Source organism: Rosa chinensis, chromosome 5, assembly GCF_002994745.2.
Source record: "Rosa chinensis cultivar Old Blush chromosome 5, RchiOBHm-V2, whole genome shotgun sequence".
In the NCBI taxonomy this organism is placed as follows: domain Eukaryota; kingdom Viridiplantae; phylum Streptophyta; class Magnoliopsida; order Rosales; family Rosaceae; genus Rosa; species Rosa chinensis.
Window position 1 is genome coordinate 28,830,455 of NC_037092.1, and position 19,014 is coordinate 28,849,468.

At 37.2% G+C, this 19,014-nt stretch overlaps 1 protein-coding gene and 1 non-coding gene across 2 annotated transcripts; one reads left to right on the top strand and one right to left on the bottom strand.

The window, feature by feature from the left end:
- Nucleotides 1-626: 626 nt before the first annotated feature.
- On the bottom strand, nt 627-16,141 carry LOC112164039 (peptidyl-prolyl cis-trans isomerase CYP37, chloroplastic). The gene is made up of 10 exons (XM_024300283.2): nt 15,891-16,141; nt 15,573-15,668; nt 14,959-15,066; nt 14,652-14,701; nt 3,052-3,154; nt 2,249-2,302; nt 1,317-1,475; nt 1,044-1,166; nt 827-876; nt 627-717 (listed from the first exon to the last, which is right to left on the bottom strand). Exons 1-10 carry the CDS (start codon nt 15,918-15,920, stop codon nt 651-653), a joined length of 840 nt encoding a protein of 279 aa, XP_024156051.1. The 5' UTR covers nt 15,921-16,141; the 3' UTR covers nt 627-650.
- On the top strand, nt 11,937-12,043 carry LOC112168504. Its single transcript, XR_002924268.1, has one exon. It is a non-coding gene; the product is annotated as a small nucleolar RNA R71 (small nucleolar RNA).
- Nucleotides 16,142-19,014: the final 2,873 nt, after the last annotated feature.

Sequence of the window (19,014 nt, forward strand, 5' to 3'; positions counted from 1 at the left end):
TCCATTCAAAGATTAAGCACTTAGATAATGATTTTCACTTTGTAAGAGAAAGAGTACAGAGACAAGATCTTCTTCTGCAATATGTTCCCACTGAACATCAAACTGCAGATGTCTTCACCAAAGGTTTACATAGCCCAATCTTCAAACAACATTGTGTCAATCTCAGTGTGGTATCCCCAGCTGAGATTGAGGGGAGGTGTTAACTATAATGTTGCCTCAACATGGAAGAGTCAGCTTGACCAATGGTGTGGCATCCAGCTGTCAAGCATGTGACGCAGAGATTTTAGATATTTTCTATATTTTCCAGTCTGTAATAAGTGAAGTAGGTGTATTACTATAAATAGGGGTTTGTTGTAATAATTGGTGACACTTTGCATTTTTCTGAAAACACTCTCAAGAATTTTGCTCCAGATTGTTCTTCCATTTTCGTCTCTTTCTCTCTTCACTGTGCTTGTAAGGTTGGCCATGGATTTGATGTTATCAAAGTTCAGGTACAACCGTACACAACCTGCACCAAGAAAATCAGGCTGCTGCTGCTACCTTCTAAAAGACTAAAACACAACAGATGTAAAGAATGAAAGAAGTCCTGGGGGCAAGAGAACAAATCACTTCTCATTTGGCAGCACTAGACGATCTTGACCTTCGACCAACTATGCAGATCGAATCACATCTCCAGTTTTTATCTGTGAAAGAATATCTTTCCCAACTGTTGTGTATCTGCATATTAAAAATTGTATATAATGAGTTAAAAGGAAAACCGGGAATTTCTTTATCGAAATACCCAAGTTATTTACCCACAAGAAATTTAGGAGTCAAGATACATTACCCAAAAACTGAAAATTCTCCTTCATCAAATGATAATCCTCCCAAGCCAGCCTATAGGATAAAGTTACATCATAATTTAGATGAAATGATGAAGAAGAAAACAATAGTGTCACTATGAGATGGATGAATCATGAAATAACTGATGGATCAAACTTCTAAATGTTAGGGTTCAGAGCTCCAATTAGATGATTAACTAAAACAGTGTTGCTTGCACTTACATTTCTTTTATCATAAAGATAGAAGAAAAACTGATATGGTGAGGAGTACTCGTCAGAGGCTTCACTATGTGCCATTGCAACTGATCCATAAACAGATAGCGGAAGAACTGGCAATTCCCCGTCCTTCCACGAAAAATAGAAAAGATAATGACCACAAAGTAAGCATGAATCAACGAATCAAAGTAATTATGAAAACGGATATCAAATATTGATCACCACTGATGAGTTGTAATAACATATGCTTTATTGTAATGGCATAAAGCATAAGCATACCTGGACATCTAATTTTGTTCTATACAAGGGCTCAAATTGCCCAGATGGCTTGATTTCTAAAGGAACACTAGAACCACTGTTCTTGTCAAGACCACTATCTGAGAGAATAGCTTGGTCGGTCGAGCTGAGCTTTGCCCCATTGTATGCCCCATCACTTACCTGCAGATATTTAGATTATTAGACATGTTTCATCCTGTTTATTATTTGAAAAATAATAATATTTCGCAAGGACTATCATAGCCAAATACTAAAGCTCAGACGAAGACTGGCATTATCATCAGCTAGTTCAACTAAACAAGGATAAGAAAAATGGGTTGGCATAGTTAAGCATTGATTGGATGATGTATAGCATAGAAGAAAGAGAAGTGAACTCAACAAAAACTGCTTGAGTTTATCTACTTTAACCAAATTTAATCTCTACATTTTGGACCATCTATGACATCTGTCTGATAATACTGAGGTTTTTATACTTCCTCTCAGAAATAGTATCCATGGATGTCCCTATCATTGCTTCCAACATAGACCAAGACACCAAGTCACCAAACATGAAGCTTATTAATAGTTAAAATAACCTCGTTATAAACTTGTCAGATTGAGACATTGGACAAAAACTTTTCATAGAATATAAATTGCAAAACCACAAGTACCCAAATTGTAACATCATGTTGGTGAAATTATGTGATATTGAATGCTTGAGAAATAATTGCAAATAGAGTGTGATAAAATAAACATTAAAGACCAAATGTTGGATATGATGTGGATCTTACAAGATTAAATTAACATTTCTAGACACTTTAGTTGGCCTAGAACATATGGATGAACCAGTGCGGATGAAAAATTTAAAGGGGTAAAGCACCAATAAGCACATCTATTCACAAAATGTAGATAATTGCACAAGGCCAATGTGAGGTTCACGTGTTTAACTACCTTACCAGTTTTGCGAAATTACCCGCTGTTAATGGTGCTGAATATCCATCTATAACAACCTGTACAAAGGTTACCGATCAGTATTTGATCATTAAATCTTTTCACAGTCAATGTGGGTGCCAGGCATTCATTTTACCTTTGAAAATATCAAACTCTGTGTGTGTGTGTGTGAGAGTCCAGGCTACCATTTAAACCTAGCCCCTAAGTTCCTAAAGCAGAGGTTATTAAGCATTCAGTATAATAACTCGATCCTTGATCTAGTGATTCTAAATCGCCCAGTAAACTACAAGCTTATGCATTGTGTTTAACCAGAAACTGCTAGGGTAAATCTTTCATTTACTTGACCCTTAAAAGTTGTTAAGGATGTATATAAGTTACAGATATTGACCTATATATAACTCTACAAAGTAAAGCTAAATAAATCTAACAGATGAACATGACACCTATATGGGGACAAAGGCTAGTCTAGTTATATAATATTTCATGTTTTAAAGCTGTTCGATTATGTGTGTTACCTTCAGAAGAAACTCAGACATGAGATCTTCTGATTGGGTTTTTGAGCATCAATACAAAATTCAAAGGTTGTACCTAGCTAGTATAAGTCTCCAAATTGTCTGGAAAAGTGGAGATAGGTCTAAAAATATACCGGCAATTTGTTTTTACTCATTCACCAAGAAACTGAACACAACAGTAACAAGGAAAAACACAAGACAGAAGATTCAAGATATTCTTTTCCTGTGTATTCACTTCATATAACCATAAAGGGAACATAACACAAACCTTAAGTAAATTACTAAATTTATTATACCTGAATACTGGCTGTCTTTCTTGGTTCGCCACCAGCTTCTGGAGAAAATGTTGAACCGTCACCTTTCTCAATGATTAATTCAACAGTTCCTCTCCCTGTAAGCCTACAAGTCTTAAACAAAATAATGATATTCTCTACTATAGTACACAAAATGCCAATGTAAAAGACACACATAACATATGTGGAGGTCTTTCAAACATAGGTTTGGCAAGTCAGTGTATATCAAAAGAATCTTTGGCGGGAGTATTGAAATGCAACTTCAAGATCAAAGATATCCTCTCATTCAATGAAGAATTCCTGAATGCAAGACTGATATGTACATAAGATGGAGCAGACCACTACAGTTACTGTTGTCAATTTTAATTTAGTACTCGCAAGTGCACGATTCAATTGTAGGATAGATGTGCAAGCACGAGGTCATTCCCTCAAGGACTGATTGAAACAAATTTGCAATGACAGGTGTGCTTTACTTAAGTGAAACAAACTGATTTTTATGATGTGATTGAGGTTTAATTAAAGAAAGGGAAACTGAAATTAAAAACAAGAATGAGCAATGAGATTTAAACTCTAAAGAAAGCAGATTATGAAGATGCTAAAGCATTGAATCCACCACCTAATACTTCTAAACTATTTCCCAATTGATAACAATTGAATTCCCTAGATATCATGCTAAGATTTCCGTACATAAGCTTTATTGATCCCAGACATATGCCAAAGTTCTTCTAACCTATGAATTCCAACTTATTGATCCTGTATAGAACTCAAGTAGCCAAACTATGACTTACTCCACTTAATGATCAGGTTCAAGCAAACATGTTCAACTCCATTAAGCACAAAAGAACTAGAAAATCATGCAAACAAGAATATCGACTATGATCAAGCACTTGTATTCTTAATTCACAACTCTTAAATCACAAGATTAAATTATCTTTTGGCACCTTAGAAAACATCTACTCATTGATCAAGCATCATATTTTCCAACCAAATAACTCATAAACAAAACCTAGGTCTTATTGATCCCGAGCAAAGATTTTGAATAAAAGTTCTATTGAAACGGTGATTAAGAGTTTAACATAGAAATCCAGAAATTCAATAGCAAACCAACTAGATAAATAGAATAGTCATACTAAGGGCTTCATCTCAGCCCTAGCTTAGAAGTTTAGCAATCCATAACTATGAAAAACATGACTAGAATCAAAGAAAACATGAAACAAACAATGGAAGAATTGAGGAACTCGGAACCAGCGATGGTGAGAGCTTCCCTTCTCCTTGTTCTCTGCGAAATATGTTGTGTCTTGTGTATCTGAACGTCCTAGGTTTTCTGCCCTATATCTCTCTTTCCAAATCCTCCTCGACTTTGGGCTTCTTAGGTCTTCTAGTCCAACTTGGAATAGATTTCTTCTCTCCAAAGAAATGCAGGGTTATTAAAGTCAATGCAAGAAACTACTCCAAATATGTCAAACACGTTCAGCCTTGTTCCATTCAAGTGCTAAGAGCAACGGACTTGGGCCTCACAAGTCAGATTCCGAAAATCCGTCAGAATCTGCCTTCCCGAACTAGGTTCGCTAAAATCATCATAACTTGCTCCACAAGAATGCGAATCCACTTCCGTAAAATTCCTCAGAAAGCTAACATCCGTATCTTTCCAATGGTATAAGGCTCGCCTGCTAGTTCCTTGTGAGAAGGTACAGTTTAATCTGTGAAGTTGACGCAAAGCAGAGACAATTCTGGACACTCAGGATAGCAAGTACCCTTTCAATCTTGCGTTTGATTTTAAGCTCCAAATCTTTCTTTTCTCCAATTTAACCTACAAAACACAAACACAAAGTAAATGACTCAAAAATGATAAGAACTAAGCCTAGAATCTTACATTTAAGGGTATAAAAATGTATGAAATTATGAGTTATCAAATACCCCCAAACTTAGATTTTGCTAGTCCTCGAGCAAACAAGAAAAGAAAAATAAATAAGACTCAAGACACGGACCTAATGTCTTCCAAACATCTCAGAGAACTTATATTGCCCACAAGTATGGTCAGTCAAGATTCGAGCAAGCACAATATCAAATTCACAACTTCACTTAAAAACTAATCTATTTTGATGACCATCATACTCAAAATTTAGTGCAAGAACGATCAAACTAACGCAACAAAAGAAACCCAACTTCCTCATGTTTCAAACAAGTGTCAACTCAATTTCTCACAAGGATGCACTCAATTTCTTTCCACTCATGATTTTCTGACTATGGCATAAGCTTCCATTTTCACTCAAGTTATATGTGAGAGGAATGATGTATAAAGGCAAACAAATAGCTCACATATGACAACAAGAGAGAAAAGCTTTTTCTGAAAATATTTTTTTTATTACGATCTCATGAAAGGAATGCCAAAACTCAGATGAAAGGCCAGTGACACCATATGCTCACCCCTCTGCACAAGTCTCCACAAATCGAATGCACAACTTCAAAGATCAAAGAGGTCTTTATTTAGGGTTGTAATGGGGCCATGGGTGTAGGTTTCAAGAAAGAAAGGATCAAGAAATCACAAAAATCCTAAGGGACATAGTAGAGCACCAGGATGATAATGTAGAGAGATAAGAACTTCAATGAATTTCCTCAAGGCAATAAAACTCGAAACACATGAAGCAAGAAACTTTTTCTTAAGGCCGGATGTCATCTTTTTGGGCCTTTGCTTCATTCTAAACACCACAATATAAATAAACAACTTATCGAATCCAAGGAAATTCTTCTATTATTTTTTTTTCTTTCGATTTTTTTTCTTCTCGGCTATTCTTTTTGTTTTTTTTTTCTCGATAGCCATCAATATTTTTTTTCTTCCTTCCTTGGATCGACATTTACAATAACATTCCTCCATATTTGCTTACAACAATACCTTGAACAATAATGAATCTCTGAAAATTTTGCTCCACTAACTCCTTAGAATAGGGTCAAGATATAGCTATACTAGGTTAAAGGGTAAGGAATTTGTGGTTGACGAAAGAAAAGGCTTAATATAGGCTCAAGAGGGTTTATCTAGGGGGTGGCACAACTTGTGTGCATTAAAGGGACACAGGTTTAATTTGGCTATGGTGGTTAATCCTAGTGCCTTTATCCTTTCCCGTCCATCATGCAATTCAACCATACGCTTCAAGAGGCTTTGGGGCAAGTTCTAGCATTTGTCCTTGTATAAAATATGCAAGTCGAATCCGAGTCTCGACCAAGATGAATAAAAGATGAGATCATGCAAAATCCACATCAAGAAAATAGGATGATCTATTCTAATTCACTCAGAAAAGAAAAGCACATATATAGGCTCAAATTCTCACAAGGGTTAAAATCAAGTTTAGCTCATCCTAGCATGCATTAATCAAATTTCAATCATAACACCAATCTAACCATCAATGCACGACAAGCTGAGCACAATGGTCATAAAAATCTATTAACAATTACTTAAAATCATGAATCAATACATGCTTGCTATCATCTTGAGACCATAATATTAATCCGAAAGAAGTTCATGCTCATCATAGTGTTTGGAAGAACCCTAAGACTTGGACTCACAAACAAGACTAAAAACCCAATAAAAAACGCAAATTTTTTAATTTTAATTTTTATTCTTTTTTTTTTTTTTTTTGAATAAGGTAACACAAAACACCGAACACAGACCTAAAATAAAATAAAAATATGAAATCCCACCCCCAAACTTAAATTGAGCATTGTCCGCAATGTGAAGAACAAATCAGTCGCAGGATTGAAGTGCATACTACAATCCCAGAATATAAAACAGCAGTGCAGCAATAACAGTAAGGGGACAGAACACGACCAAAACAACTAATGGATGAAAAAGAACTACGAAAATAGAAGAAAAGAGTTAGGAAACGTCCCTGGTATGAAGGTAGCAGATGTGACATGATTAGAAGCCTCATTCTTGCTGAACACGCACTCCTCTTCTTCCAAGAATCATTGGGTTGCCTCCCAACAAGCGCTAAGTTTTATGTCTTCAGCCAGACCAAGATTAAGCTCATTCATTTGGAGGATCAGTGAAGGAAACATGCTGCTCATTGGTGTCAAAAGATGTCTCCAAGTAAGGCTTGAGACGTTGACCATTCACTTTGAATATAGAGTTGTTCCTCAAGTTCTTAATTTCAATTGCTCCATGGGGAAACACCTTTGTGACCAGAAAAGGACCCATCCACCGAGATTTCAACTTCCCTGGAAAGAGTCTCAGTCGGGAGTTATATAGCAACACCTTTTGGTTTGGTTTGGGAGTTATATAGCAACACCTTTTGGTTTGGTTCGGATGTCTTTTGACGAATAACTTTATCATGAAACCTCTTGGTGTGCTCCTTGTAAATTTTTGCATTCTCATAAGACTCATTACGAATTTCCTCCATCTCATTCAGCTGCAATGCTCTCTGTTCACCGGCTGCATTCATGTCAAAATTGTAGTGCTTGATTGCCCAATATGCTCGGTGCTCCAACTCTACCGGAAGATGACAAGCCTTCCCAAAAACTAAGCGATATGGTGACATGCCGATTGGAGTTTTATAGGCTGTCCTATACGCCCATAGAGCATCATTCAAACGTTGAGACCAATCTTTCCTATCCGGGCGAACTATTTTCTCCAAAATATTTTTAATTTCCCGGTTGGAAATCTCAACTTGACCACTAGTTTGAGGGTGGTAAGGTGTAGCCACTTTGTGAGTGATGGAATACTTCTTCATAAGTGATGCGAATGGCTTGTTGCAAAAGTGTAGTCCTCCATCGCTTATAATGGCTCGAGGAGTGCCAAAACGAGCAAAAATATTGTCTTTGAGAAAAGAAAGTACCACCTTGTGATCATTAGTTTTGCAAGCAATTGCTTCAACCCACTTTGATACATAATCCACTGCCACCAATATATAGAGATTGCCAAAGGATTGAGGAAAAGGTCCCATGAAGTCTATTCCCCAAACATCAAATAATTCAACTACCAAAATATTACTCAAAGGCATCATGTCACGTTTAGAGATATTACCCATTCGTTGGCAGCGATCACATGAAGAACAAAATTCAAAGGCATCCTTGAATAATGTTGGCCAATAAAAACCACTTTGAAGAACTTTAGCCGCTGTTTTCTTGGCTCCAAAATGCCCACCACAAGCATAACTATGGCAGAAACGAAGAATGCTTTGAAACTCACTTTCTGGGACACATCTTCTAACCAATTGATCTGGGCAATATTTGAATAAATATGGTTCATCCCAAATATAATGCTTCACTTTAGAAAGAAATTTCTCCCTCTCTTGCTTGCTCCAATGATCTGGAATTTTTTAGTAACAATAAAGTTCACAATATGAGCAAACCAAGGAGGAGAATCACGTACCATAAACAGTTGTTCATCAGGGAAATTTTCATTCAAAGGAAGGCAGTCCACTTCATCATCTTCATGCACCAATCTACTCAAGTGGTCTGCAACCACATTCTCACTTCCTTTTTTATCTTTTATCTCCAAATCAAATTCTTGAAGTAAGAGAACCCAACGGATCAGTCGAGGCTTGGCATCTTTCTTGGCAAGTAAATATTTAAGGGCAGCATGATCAGTGTAGACAATTACTTTGGAACCAATTAAATAAGACCGGAACTTGTCTAGAGCAAATACAACCGCAAGCAACTCTTTTTCGGTGGTAGAATAGTTTAGCTGAGCATCATTTAGAGTCTTTGAAGCATAATAAATAGCATGAGGAAGCCTCTCTAGACGCTGCCCCAAAACTGCACCCACCACATAATCCGACGCATCACACATTAATTCAAATGGCAAGTTCCAATCCGGAGGCTTTATGATAGGAGCTGAAGTGAGGAGAGCCTTGAGCTTGTTAAATGCCTCTAGACATGCTTTATTAAACACAAATTCTGCATCTTTTGCTAATAAATTGCTCAATGGTCCTGCAATCTTGCTAAAATCCTTCATGAAACGTCGATAAAATCCGGCGTGGCCAAGGAAGGAACGCACTCCCTTTACTGTTGTTGGTGGAGGAAGATTGGTAATTAAATCCACTTTTGCCTTGTCAACTTCAATGCCTTTGCTTGAAACAATATGTCCCAACACAATACCTTGCTTGACCATAAAATGGCACTTCTCCCAATTTAGCACAAGATTGGTTTCTTGACATCTTTTGAGCACTAGAGCTAAATGAAGCAAACAATCATCAAAAGAAGAACCAAAAACAGAGAAGTCGTCCATAAATACCTCAATAAATCGCTCCACCATGTCGGAGAAAATACTCATCATACACCGTTGGAAGGTAGCTGGTGCATTACATAATCCAAAAGGCATTCTCCGGTAAGCGAAAGTACCAAAAGGGCAAGTAAATGTAGTCTTTTCTTGGTCCTCTGGTGCAATAGGAATTTGATTATACCCTGAATAGCCATCAAGGAAACAATAATAACTATGACCTGCCAATCGCTCAAGCATCTGATCAATAAAAGGTAATGGAAAGTGGTCTTTGCGTGTGGCAGTGTTGAGCTTTCGGTAATCAATACATACTCTCCAACCCGTAGTCATCCTTGTAGGCACTAACTCGTCTTTTTCATTCTTCACAACGGTTATTCCTGATTTTTTAGGCACCACTTGAACTGGACTAACCCATTGACTATCTGAAATTGGATATATAATTCCAACATCTAGAAGCTTCAGAATTTCAGCACGCACAACTTCTTTCATTGGTGGATTCAAACGCCTTTGTGCATCACGTGTTGGCTTCATATTGTCTTCAAGATGGATTCGGTGCATACACATTGTAGGACTTATACCTTTAATATCTGCAATTGTCCATCCAATCGCTGTTTTGTGAGCTTGAAGAACTTGCAACAACTTCTTTTCATCTTCTTCACAAAGGTCCGAAGCAATAATCACTGGAAGTGTCTCACTTTCACCCAAAAATACATATTTCAAGTGTTGTGGCAGTGGCTTGAGCTCTAACTTCGGTGCTTGCTGAATGGAAGGCACAACTTTATTTGTGGACAAAGGTAAAGACTCAAATTGGTTCCACTTTCGTGATTCAAAAACCGGTGCAGCATTAAGAAGCTTCTCTAACTCATCAACCTCTTTCTTGGCATCAAAATCCATTCCAGATTGTGTCAAACATACTTCAAGTGGATCTTGAGATGAATTCAAAACAAAAGATTCATGAGTAATAGGAGAAATTGAATCAACCATAAAACATTTACCATCTTCAGAGGGATGTCGACCAGCTTCAAAAATCTTGTACTCCACGGACATGTCACCAACTGTCATAGATAGAAGTCCATCTTTTACTTTAATTATGGTATCAGTAGTAGCCATGAATGCACGACCCAAAATGATTGGTACATCCTCACTTGAATAAGCATCTGGTTCAGTTTCAAGAATGACAAAATCTGCAGGCAATATGAACTTATCAACCTTCACTAACACATCTTCAACAATTCCCTTTGGCCTCTTGACTGATCGGTCTGCAAATTGCAAGGTGATTGATGTTGGTTGCAGGTCACCAAGCTTTAATTTCAAATATAGAGAGTATGGCATCAGGTTCACACTTGCACCCAAGTCCATCAAAGCACGCTCAAAATAATGATCACCAATTGTGCAAGGGATTGTGAAGCTACCCGGATCCTTCAACTTTGGAGGGAGTCTTCTTTGAATTACGGCACTGACCTCTTCTGACAACAACACTTTCTCATGATCTTCAAATTTTCGCTTATTAGTGCATAACTCCTTCAAAAACTTCGCATAAGCTGGGATTTGTTTAATAGCATCAAGCAAAGGAATATTAATTTGTACCTTGCGAAATAGTTCCATAATCTCAGTCAAGTGCCTATCTTTCTTTGGCTTCTGAAGCAACTGTGGATATGGAGGTTTGGGAACAACTTGAGACTCTGAAGTAGACCGTAAAGGCGTTTCTGGGGTGCTAGAAGTCGCTGGGGTTGAATCAGTACGTTTTCGGGATTGCTGTTGCAGCTTCAATCCCTCTGCAGATTCCTTCTCTGCTGATTCATTAATTTCTGGGTTTCCCCGTTTGACTTCTTCTTTATCTCTTGGACTACGAACTTTTATATCAACTTCTTTTCCACTCCTCAATGTGATCACAGCTTTCATAGGCTCATGTTTCTCAAATTGACCCCTTGGATTAGCAAGAGTTTGGCTAGGTAAACGCCCTTGTTCTCTCTCATTCAAAGCAGTGGCAATCTGACCAACTTGAACTTCCAGCTTAGAAATAGCTTGAGATTGAACTTGCTGCTCTTTCTTGGTCTCTTGAATAGCTTGAAGCATCTGAGCATTCGCCTTTTGAAATTCCATCTGATTTTGTGCAAGTTGCTTCATGGTTTCTTCAAGAGATGGTTTCTTTTGTTCAACCGACCCTTGATAATTTTGCATGGGAGGATTCCTTGGCATTTGCACCTGATTATTATTGCTATAAGAGAAATTTGGATGTTGCCTCCAACCTGGATTATATGTATTTGAAAAAGGATCATTAACAGGCCTTCTATAATTATTCACCATGTTGACTTGCTCATCTTGGAAGAAATTTTCGGGACAAGCCTCTGTGGTATGTGCAATACTTGAACACGAAGCACATGTCTCCCTTGCAGCCTTATTTAATAGAGGAGTAAGGCTCTTCATTTGTCTTGCCAAGGCTGCAACTTGTTCTTCCAACTTAGTACTTGCACTAATCTCATATAGTCCTCCTCTTTTGGGCACTGATGTATAAGGATCATATTGCTGCGAATTTTCACATATAGTCTCAAAAGCTTGAATTGGCTCTTCTGCCGTCTTTCCCATCAAGCTTCCACCAACTGTAGCATCCACCATACTTCTACTTTGGGCATTCAAACCTCTATAGAAAAATTGAGCCTTTTGGGGTTTAGAAAATCCATGGTGAGGACACTTTAAAAATAAATCCTTATAACGTTCCCAACTCTCATAAAAAGGTTCTCCTTCGGGTTGAGAGAAACCAAAAATTTCTGCTTGGAGAGCATTGGTTTTCTTAGCCGGGAAGAATTTCAACAAGAACTTTTTAACCAAATCATCCCAAGTATTGATGGAACCAGGGGGAAGAGAGCTTAGCCACTTTCTTGCCTTGTCTTTCAAGGAAAAAGGGAAAAGCCTTAAACGGATCTGCTCATCTAATATCTCATACCGAAAAGTCCCACATATGTCCTTGAATTCCTCCACATGGAGATAAGGGTCTTCATTCGTCTTTCCATAAAAGTTAGGCAAGCTTTGGATTGTTGCTGGTCTAATCTCAAAACGCACTCCTGCAGGAATAGGAGCTACAACAATACAAGATGATGTTGTGAGTGCAGTAGGAGCCGTGAACTCCTTCAATGCTTTTGTTTCATCTTCTGCCATTGGAACCACAACTTGAGCTTGAGTTCTTGCTTGCTTTAAGAGTCTTCTACGAGTTCGTTCAATCTCCGGATCGTATACAATGATATCTAAATTCTGGGATCGACGACCTTGCATAAACAAAATTCAAACCTACAAGAAAAATAAACAAAAAAATAAGTAAAAGAAAAAACTAAAAAAACTAAAAAAAACTATACAAAAATTAAGTATGGCACAACTGACAAATCAAATTGAATTAAGTCAGTCCCCGGCAACGGCGCCAAAAACTTGTTGTCAATTTTAATTTAGTACTCACAAGTGCACGATTCAATTGTAGGATAGATGTGCAAGCACGAGGTCATTCCCTCAAGGACTGATTGAAACAAATTTGCAATGACAGGTGTGCTTTACTTAAGTGAAACAAACTGATTTTTATGATGTGATTGAGGTTTAATTAAAGAAAGGGAAACTGAAATTAAAAACAAGAATGAGCAATGAGATTTAAACTCTAAAGAAAGCAGATTATGAAGATGCTAAAGCATTGAATCCACCACCTAATACTTCTAAACTATTTCCCAATTGATAACAATTGAATTCCCTAGATATCATGCTAAGATTTCCGTACATAAGCTTTATTGATCCCAGACATATGCCAAAGTTCTTCTAACCTATGAATTCCAACTTATTGATCCTGTATAGAACTCAAGTAGCCAAACTATGACTTACTCCACTTAATGATCAGGTTCAAGCAAACATGTTCAACTCCATTAAGCACAAAAGAACTAGAAAATCATGCAAACAAGAATATCGACTATGATCAAGCACTTGTATTCTTAATTCACAACTCTTAAATCACAAGATTAAATTATCTTTTGGCACCTTAGAAAACATCTACTCATTGATCAAGCATCATATTTTCCAACCAAATAACTCATAAACAAAACCTAGGTCTTATTGATCCCGAGCAAAGATTTTGAATAAAAGTTCTATTGAAACGGTGATTAAGAGTTTAACATAGAAATCCAGAAATTCAATAGCAAACCAACTAGATAAATAGAATAGTCATACTAAGGGCTTCATCTCAGCCCTAGCTTAGAAGTTTAGCAATCCATAACTATGAAAAACATGACTAGAATCAAAGAAAACATGAAACAAACAATGGAAGAATTGAGGAACTCGGAACCAGCGATGGTGAGAGCTTCCCTTCTCCTTGTTCTCTGCGAAATATGTTGTGTCTTGTGTATCTGAACGTCCTAGGTTTTCTGCCCTATATCTCTCTTTCCAAATCCTCCTCGACTTTGGGCTTCTTAGGTCTTCTAGTCCAACTTGGAATAGATTTCTTCTCTCCAAAGAAATGCAGGGTTATTAAAGTCAATGCAAGAAACTACTCCAAATATGTCAAACACGTTCAGCCTTGTTCCATTCAAGTGCTAAGAGCAACGGACTTGGGCCTCACAAGTCAGATTCCGAAAATCCGTCAGAATCTGCCTTCCCGAACTAGGTTCGCTAAAATCATCATAACTTGCTCCACAAGAATGCGAATCCACTTCCGTAAAATTCCTCAGAAAGCTAACATCCGTATCTTTCCAATGGTATAAGGCTCGCCTGCTAGTTCCTTGTGAGAAGGTACAGTTTAATCTGTGAAGTTGACGCAAAGCAGAGACAATTCTGGACACTCAGGATAGCAAGTACCCTTTCAATCTTGCGTTTGATTTTAAGCTCCAAATCTTTCTTTTCTCCAATTTAACCTACAAAACACAAACACAAAGTAAATGACTCAAAAATGATAAGAACTAAGCCTAGAATCTTACATTTAAGGGTATAAAAATGTATGAAATTATGAGTTATCAGTTACCATTAAACATTTCGAAAAACCATATTTGTGTTTTGTCCCTTTGCATCATTAGCTAGAGATCTAATATAAAACAACAGGATCCAAAAACTTGCTTAAAAAAAAAAATCATTATTTATTTGGCTCAAAAATCATCCATAATCAGCTGTAAGATAATGATTTATTTGGCTCAATAATCATCCATAATCAGCTGTGAGAGGAAACTTGTAAAAGCAAAATTTTAGATTACAAATTTTGGAAATGATATATGTACTAAAACTTTGAAAGTTTGCATACCTAAATGTATTTAATAAGGGAGTTTCAAATGACTGACTAATTTAGCTTTCAATAGTTAAATGAATGTAGTATCATCACCCAAACAGATGAAGAATATCACTCAAAGGGAACTACTGAGATAAGACTGACCTTGGGTATCTCTGGTATTGCTCAGGTAACAAGAATGACAGGCCTGGAGCCTGTTGCACAGAATATCAAATTATGATTAATCATAAAATATTTTAGACATGTCATTGTATAATTAGCCCCTATATATATATATATATATATATATATATATAAGAGAAATGAATACATTGCCAATCTTTTTTACAATTTCTATGACTACAACACAATTCATGTTATTCTTTTGAAAAAGCATCCATATGTTGATTTTGATATATCTATGTAACAAGTCTAAAACTGCAACCTAATGCTATTGATTGGTTGTGTTTACCTGTAATAACTCAAGCTCAGCAATGGTATCCAGTGAAGATGCAAGGGCCACAGATACTTTATCTGCATCCTTATCCTTTATATATCCAAGAAGAACTTGCAATCCATTCTGGAAAACTAAGAAAAATTCAATAACATTCTTATAGTCTCTGCAGTGAATAGCCTAACTTCATGGCATTCAAGCTTTCATAATTAAGTCAAGTAACATGCAGAACCATACATCTACTCCCGTGCTTCCTTTCTTCTCTATAGTTAATGATGGGCAGCTAGGATTTAGATAGTGTACATATTATATGTGGGGCAACATAAACAAGTTTTTTGTTAGACAAAACCTTTAGCCCAACAAGAACTTTGACTTCTGGCCAATCAACCAAAAAAGACTAATTTCATGAAGACAATAGTCAATTTACCTCAGAAAACATCGAAAAAGAATGAAGTGTATAATTGAAAAGTGATGTTTTGAATGTGCTCATAACAATAATATCAATGTTCTTTTTTTTACCCATTCGTTCATCAAATATAATATTGTGTCACAATGCATGAAAGAAATAACATATATAGTGCTAACTGCCATCTCATGAATTTTCCCTTTTCTTCCAATGGACCTTTGCATACCTTTCCATCGATAAGAGATGCATGTAAGGTGGAAGCCTTCTCCCTCAAGTCTGTGGGTACACTTGCCAAAATTGAGTCCTTTTCATCTGTTGCTATCTAAGGAAAAGAAAAAAGAACTAAGAATATTAAATCAAACATAAGTAGGCTAAACAACATACATGCAATGTATAATGGATGTAAGAATACAAGTTCTCAAAAGAACATGTCGTTTCTACATGTTATTATCTCCACAATTACAGTCAGTATAAAAAAGTAGGCAGATCATATGATACATAATTTGCTGCCAGGTAGCAGTCCTGGAACAGAAGCAAAGTATACCTTTAGAGCTTTTTTCACATTCCCCTCCATGGTTCCATAAGGCTTTCTCTGTGGGATTCTCAGCAAGCAAGTAAAGTATCTCCTCCAGAGAATCCTAGAAATCGAAGCAAGTGCGTCCCAAACTGATTAACTTTGAACAATAAGGAGCATTATTAAAATCAATAATCAATAACAACCTGCATGGCCTTCATGTTTGTGTTTGCAGGTATAGCCCTCCTTAAAGCTAACTCTCCTGTTCTGGGAACCTTAGTGTCTGGAGAATAAAGAACCGCATTCGCAGGTGATCTAGGCCAAAACTCCAAACCAACCAGAGGAAGCGGAGAGGATATTTGGACAACCACAAGGATCACAGAAATTAAACTCTCAAGTTTCTTTTTATATCCATTAGTTGACATGTAGGAATTGGAAAGAGTACTGCGTTGGTCTTCGAGTTCCTGCATGACTGAAAACCCATTTCAAAAGAAGAAAAACATCGCAAAGAACAACGAAATCATCTGTTCATGCATTACACGAACAAAATAATCTCTTAAGACACCGAAAATCATGTCGGAACCCTGAAGAATAACACTAATTTCTGGCAAGAAGTAATTGAAACAATGGACGGAAAACCAAAAAAATTTGAAAGCTGCTGAACATATTATCCCATTAAAAAGAAGTCAAGATGCTTTAGTACCATATGGCTTACTACATTCTGTTCTACATTAGTATTTAGTAAACCAGCTTCTTAAATAGTAGACTAACTAGGGATCAAGCTAAGCAAGTCGATCAATACATGGAGCCAATTTACTCATGTGTATCAAACTTGTCTACTTGATGTATCGATATATTAATGTACCGAACGAACCCCATCAACAATTCCATAATGACAAAAGGAGCACAAGAGCATGCCAATTGATAATGGTCAATGACAGTCAACACGAGGCATGTTTATTAGAGAATCCATTTTCTATTTCTTAGCTGAAATATTTCAGTAACTAACCAGGAATAATTGTCAAAAAAAAAAAAAAAAAAAAGAGATAGTCGGGGAATTAAACGGGCAGATCCAATATCGGAATCATTAAGCGTGATGTGCTGCGAAGCACTAGATCGCCGGCCCGTACCAAATTGAAGCCGACTTATTTTGAAGCTAAGGAATTGCCAATTTCTACAGGTTAACCTCATTTTGATTAAGTTGCCAATTTCTCTCTTTCATACTTTACCAGTTGCCGACATATTTTGAAGCTAAGGAATTGTCTTGTGTGTGTATTATCTGTGTGTGATTGGATGATGTTCATGTTCCTATCTGGACCAGATGAAAAAGGACTTGTCGCATGTTTGAATTTGCTAGTTAGTGCATATGAGAAACAATCGATCTCCGTTATATCTATTTAACTGAGTATTTTTGCTCAAAATGTACTGGAGTCAGCTTGAGCTAGAACTAATGCTCTGTTTTATGGCTACTATCTCCCGTAGATCTGATATATACTTGTATTTCATTTGTGGCTGGAAATTGTCTCCCTTTTTTTTTCTGTGTAAATGTGTTGTTGCTAGTCTACTAGTTCAATAACTTTTGTTTCTTTTGTAATTTTGTAGGATCTTGATGAATTCAAGACCATTCTCAAACCACGGCTAAAACTAATTGTCCAAAATGATGAACGGGAATGGTTTATTGTTTTTGTATCCAAGGCACATCCAAACAATGATCAAGCCACCAAATTGGCAAATAAAGTATATGCCAAACTTGAAGTTGATTTTAGCTCCAAGAAGAGAGAAAGGTGAGCTAACTGCTTGTATAATTAGTGGATTTAGTAATATTGAGAAAGCTTGGCTTTTATGTTTGAGATGACTCATCTTTATGAAGGTTCACTACGTGAATATGATGAGATAGAAATTTGTTATTTGGAAACAGATACATAATGAATATATCGTTTTTGGTTGAGATAAATGTTATGATTTTTGTGCATACTTTCTAATGAACTTACTATCTTTACATGAAACTGAAAATATTACCAATGCATGTACTTGAAGGTGATATTTTCAGCTTCATGTAAAGACAATAAGTTCAGGAAAAATTAAGAGATGTTGAAGGAAATTGACTTATGTGTGCCTAATCAAACTAGGATTAGTTCTGTGATTATAATAGGAGAGAATGTTTTAGAATTCCTAGTCCTATTCGGAATAATTTTCCTTGTACCATTAGAACATGTACTTTATAATCCCTATATATAGGGCTCCTATTCTCAATAATGAAATACACAATTCTCTCATCAATCTCTCTTGATTCTCTTTTCCTTAAACATGTTATCAGCACGAGCTCTAACCCTGAAACAAATAACCAAAACCCCAAAACAAGTCGGAACCCTCAAACCCTAATTGCCTCCGCCTCCCAACTAGTAGCCCCGACCCCAGGAGTCCGGAACCGGCGGTGTTAATGTTTGTGACCGAGGGGTCTAATTAACGTTTAGAGAGAGAGAGAGAGAGAGAGAGTGGTTCGTCTCCCGCCTTAATGGGAAACTACGTCCACTTAAAAGCTTAACTAGTATGTTTGGGCCTTGCGGTCCAAAGGGATTACAAGAGATGTAATGGGATGGATTTTAAGTGGGAGGAGGGGTCCCTTTTATAGGTAAGAGAACGCCTCTCCTTTACATTTTCTTAGATGCGGGATGCAAAACACTATTCTAGTCTAGAAAGCCATATTGTGGAGGCATGTTGGCAATGTCGGGAAGGTGGCTTCCCGGCGAGGTATTGGCCTCTTCCGACTACCGTAGCGTAGCCTGGACATCGGGCTATGGGCTGCATGTCTTGGTGGGGCCCCACCATGGCTTGTGGGCCCCTCTAAGAGGGTGTTACTTATGCTTGGTGAGATAGCAAATTAGCTTGCTAGTAGAGGTATCTACAAGTCCCTAAAGTCCCAAGTAAGAGGAGCTTCTTGTTTGGGGAGTTATACACATGATGTCATCAAGCGTAAGTAACATCCGAGAGGCGCCTAACCCCTACAAGTCCCCGAACTCTGTAAGCAAGAAGGGACTCTTCAACCTGTAAAACAAATATAGGAACATGCGCACGTAAGATACTTGTTATGTTGGGCAACGTATATGAGTTGCACGGATATGCATTGGCATATATGAATGTACGAGGTGCATGA

Bases quoted from the DNA above. Each gene is read 5' to 3' on its own strand.
- LOC112164039 (XM_024300283.2), bottom strand. From the start codon at position 15,920: ATGGAGGGGAATGTGAAAAAAGCTCTAAAG. The intron at 14,702-14,958 runs GTAAACACAACC...TCTGTGCAACAG, and splicing joins CTGAGCTTGAGTTATTACAG to GCTCCAGGCCTGTCATTCTT. The intron at 1,476-2,248 runs GTAAGGTAGTTA...AAATATCTGCAG, and splicing joins CGGGTAATTTCGCAAAACTG to GTAAGTGATGGGGCATACAA.